The sequence below is a fragment of the Formica exsecta genome, unplaced genomic scaffold, assembly GCF_003651465.1.
Source record: "Formica exsecta isolate Colony F162 unplaced genomic scaffold, ASM365146v1 scaffold163, whole genome shotgun sequence".
Classification (NCBI taxonomy): domain Eukaryota; kingdom Metazoa; phylum Arthropoda; class Insecta; order Hymenoptera; family Formicidae; genus Formica; species Formica exsecta.
Window position 1 is genome coordinate 36,004 of NW_021848948.1, and position 2,780 is coordinate 38,783.

General features: G+C 43.1%; 1 protein-coding gene across 1 annotated transcript; it reads right to left on the bottom strand.

Annotated features, from left to right (window-relative positions):
• Positions 1-279: 279 nt before the first annotated feature.
• Positions 280-1,280, bottom strand: LOC115233211. The gene is made up of 2 exons (XM_029803515.1): positions 1,109-1,280; positions 280-1,020 (listed from the first exon to the last, which is right to left on the bottom strand). Exons 1-2 carry the CDS (start codon positions 1,234-1,236, stop codon positions 429-431), a joined length of 720 nt encoding a protein of 239 aa, XP_029659375.1. The 5' UTR covers positions 1,237-1,280; the 3' UTR covers positions 280-428.
• Between the last annotated feature and the right edge of the window lie 1,500 nt (positions 1,281-2,780).

Here is a 2,780-nt window from a genome sequence, read left to right on the forward strand (position 1 = left end):
GGCGCGGGGGAATGACGTCACGCGGGCGGGGGAGCTTATCGCGGGAGCATAAACAGCGCGGTGTATTACAAAGGGCGAGTGCCGATGTCCGGCTGCTCGAATTTATAAACATTATAAACAAATATCGTCTCGCACTATTGCACGTGCGGCATTATTGAATTTCGTAGAAAGATGATAAGGCTAGCGCCGATGTCCGGCTGCTATAATTTATTATAAACAAAATAGAACCCTTTTCCTACTCGCGAACACCTCGCGCTATTCTTCTCCCACAACCATAGAATGCTATCCTTTTCCTACTCGCGAACGCCTCGCGATATCTTTCTCCCACCCGGTCGCGCCGCAGTTACATATCTATCTTATATGCGAGGAAGGGTAGCGAAATAATCATTTTGTTCATTTTTTTTCATTTTTTAACACATTTATTTATATTACCATACATCACCTCGTCTCAAGGTTTCAGACAAAAGTTCATCCACAGCATAAGCTAATAGTTCGCAATCTATGATAGATGTTTTATCATAGACTTCGCGCAAGATTTTGACCGCAGAATCTCTCTCGGCGCCAAACATATTACTTTGCAAACTCCGAACAAATTGATCGAAACTCTCATTTACGGCTTCTAAATTCTCGCACAGCTTCAAATATTCGTGATTAACACAGTGTTCGAGTTCGAATAAGAAAAATATAGTTGACGGTTTCATGTACAAGCAAGAATCGCGCAACGTAAGTTTGACAACACTCGAATCACTTATTTTAACAATCTCAATTGTTAAATCGTTAACCCATATTGGTGTATGATCGGGCGTTTGCACAAGTCGTTCAACGTCCGCACGTTTCATCATTAGCGATTCCCATGTGTCGATAGATAATACGATTTGATTGCCTCGGTTATCGCCGAGATGCAATTTCACGTAAGATGTTATTCCAACGCTGATTCCAATATCCAAGTATTTATAAGCAGTACGCGTCAAAGCAAATCTGCGTACCAAAATACGTGGTATACAACGAGGTTTATCGCATCTGAAAAATACAAAAGATATAAAATAGCATGGAAAAAACAGATATGAAAAATATATATATGTATGAATGGAACATTTGTGATACTTACAAATCAAGTGGTTTCTTGTACGGTTTAATTTCATCTCGTGGTTTCTTGCACGGCTTAATTTCGTCTCGTGGAACGTAGTAATTCACGCGTTTGCAACCGTTGCTGGTGCTTCCTTCAGCGGAGTACATTTTGTCTCTCGGTTATGAGAAGTGGACCGTTCGTACTAGCAGTTGACACGACACTGATCGTATAAAAATTAACCGAATATACGTGACGCTTATTTTTCAAAAGTATGATGTGGTGGGAGATCAATGCTCTGAACATTTAGGAGAAGGGGAAACGGTCAATGTTAAAAAGAATTCTTAGAAACGACTCGCGAGGAAAGGAGTGGGGAGAATAAGAAATAAAAAACATTAAATACGTTTACAGATTTTATTTATAAATGACGTACACGAGAGTCGACGTCTCGTCATCCTCTTCCGTACCAAGCACGGCTGATGTAATCAAGCGTTTAGCCATGCCGTGCGGCACGTTTCCGTCTTCCCATCGTAATCCGTGGTGATTCGCGATCAGCCAGGAAGCGCATGATTTGTCGGATTTTGTGAGGAGATTCCATGGTAGGGGGTATGTAAAAATGTAATGCGCCAGAACGGTCCCCTTTCTCAGCACCGCCACCTCCTTTACGACAAATTTCATCCCGACGAAGAATCCTTGTAGGTCCACGAACGTTGGTACGGACATAACATTTTTCTTTTTATATCAGCACGTCGAGAAGAAGAAGAAGACCGCGATTGATCCTGATGCATTATTGGTTTTATATCATCTCATCCCACACACTTAAGTGATTTTCGCACCGCGAATCCCAAAGATTGTAAAAATTCAACGTTCGACGCGTTGAGTTTCTTTTTCTTGGTACCGGATAATTGGATATTAGCAAATGTTGACGTTGTTGTCCTGGCCTCGCGTTATCTCTCGCGTCTTTCGCTCCGCTCAACACGAGCATCTCATGTATCGCACGCTAATTTTGTCGCCGTCGTACGTGCAATCTGATGGTGACCTCTTCTCCTCGAAAATCGAGCAATCGTCCGTCTTGATCCGCGATGCGTATCGTTAGACCCAGAACCATCGCGGTACCATAACGCGATAGATGAAAAATAAATAATGAAGAACAAAGGGTGTCAAAAACACAGTATGCGATTTGAAACCTTGCGGTCTGTATATCGGTTGAAAAAGGTACAGCGGGTACTTGTATTTTTTTGTGTGTGTCAAGTGTTCGGTAGAGGAAGATTTTGTGATAATCTGCACAAAATGAAAAAAATAATAATAAAAAAACATGGAAAACACCGAACAAACCGAACGCGACCTGTTAGAGCTATCGCACCGAGTCGCTACCTTGGGCGAGTATTTCGCGTGGGCTCAGCGATGCGAAGAATTTATCAAACAGCTCGAGGAACGCAGTAGTGCCAAGCGTCCGCGGCTCTCGAACGGAGTTCGACAATCTTTGATAGCTAGAATCGCGCGACTCGGGGGTGCGAAGACTCGATTAGAGAGACAGTTTATACATAGCGGTGGTGATTACAGTGGTGGGAATAACGCGGAAAGGCTTGTTTGGCGAGAGATCGATACCGCGTTTGAAAACCGTATACTGACCGGTGCGGTGAATAACGCATACTATATCGAACTGCGACAATTTCTCGAGGACGCGAAAGACATTGTGCTCGAACACGTGCAA

What these genes read in the sequence shown, in the direction of transcription:
- LOC115233211 (XM_029803515.1), bottom strand. Translation starts at nt 1,236, where the DNA reads ATGTACTCCGCTGAAGGAAGCACCAGCAACGGTTGCAAACGCGTGAAT. An exon ending in TACAAGAAACCACTTGATTT is followed by an intron (nt 1,021 to 1,108) that starts GTAAGTATCACA and finishes TGTATTTTTCAG; the next exon opens with ATGCGATAAACCTCGTTGTA.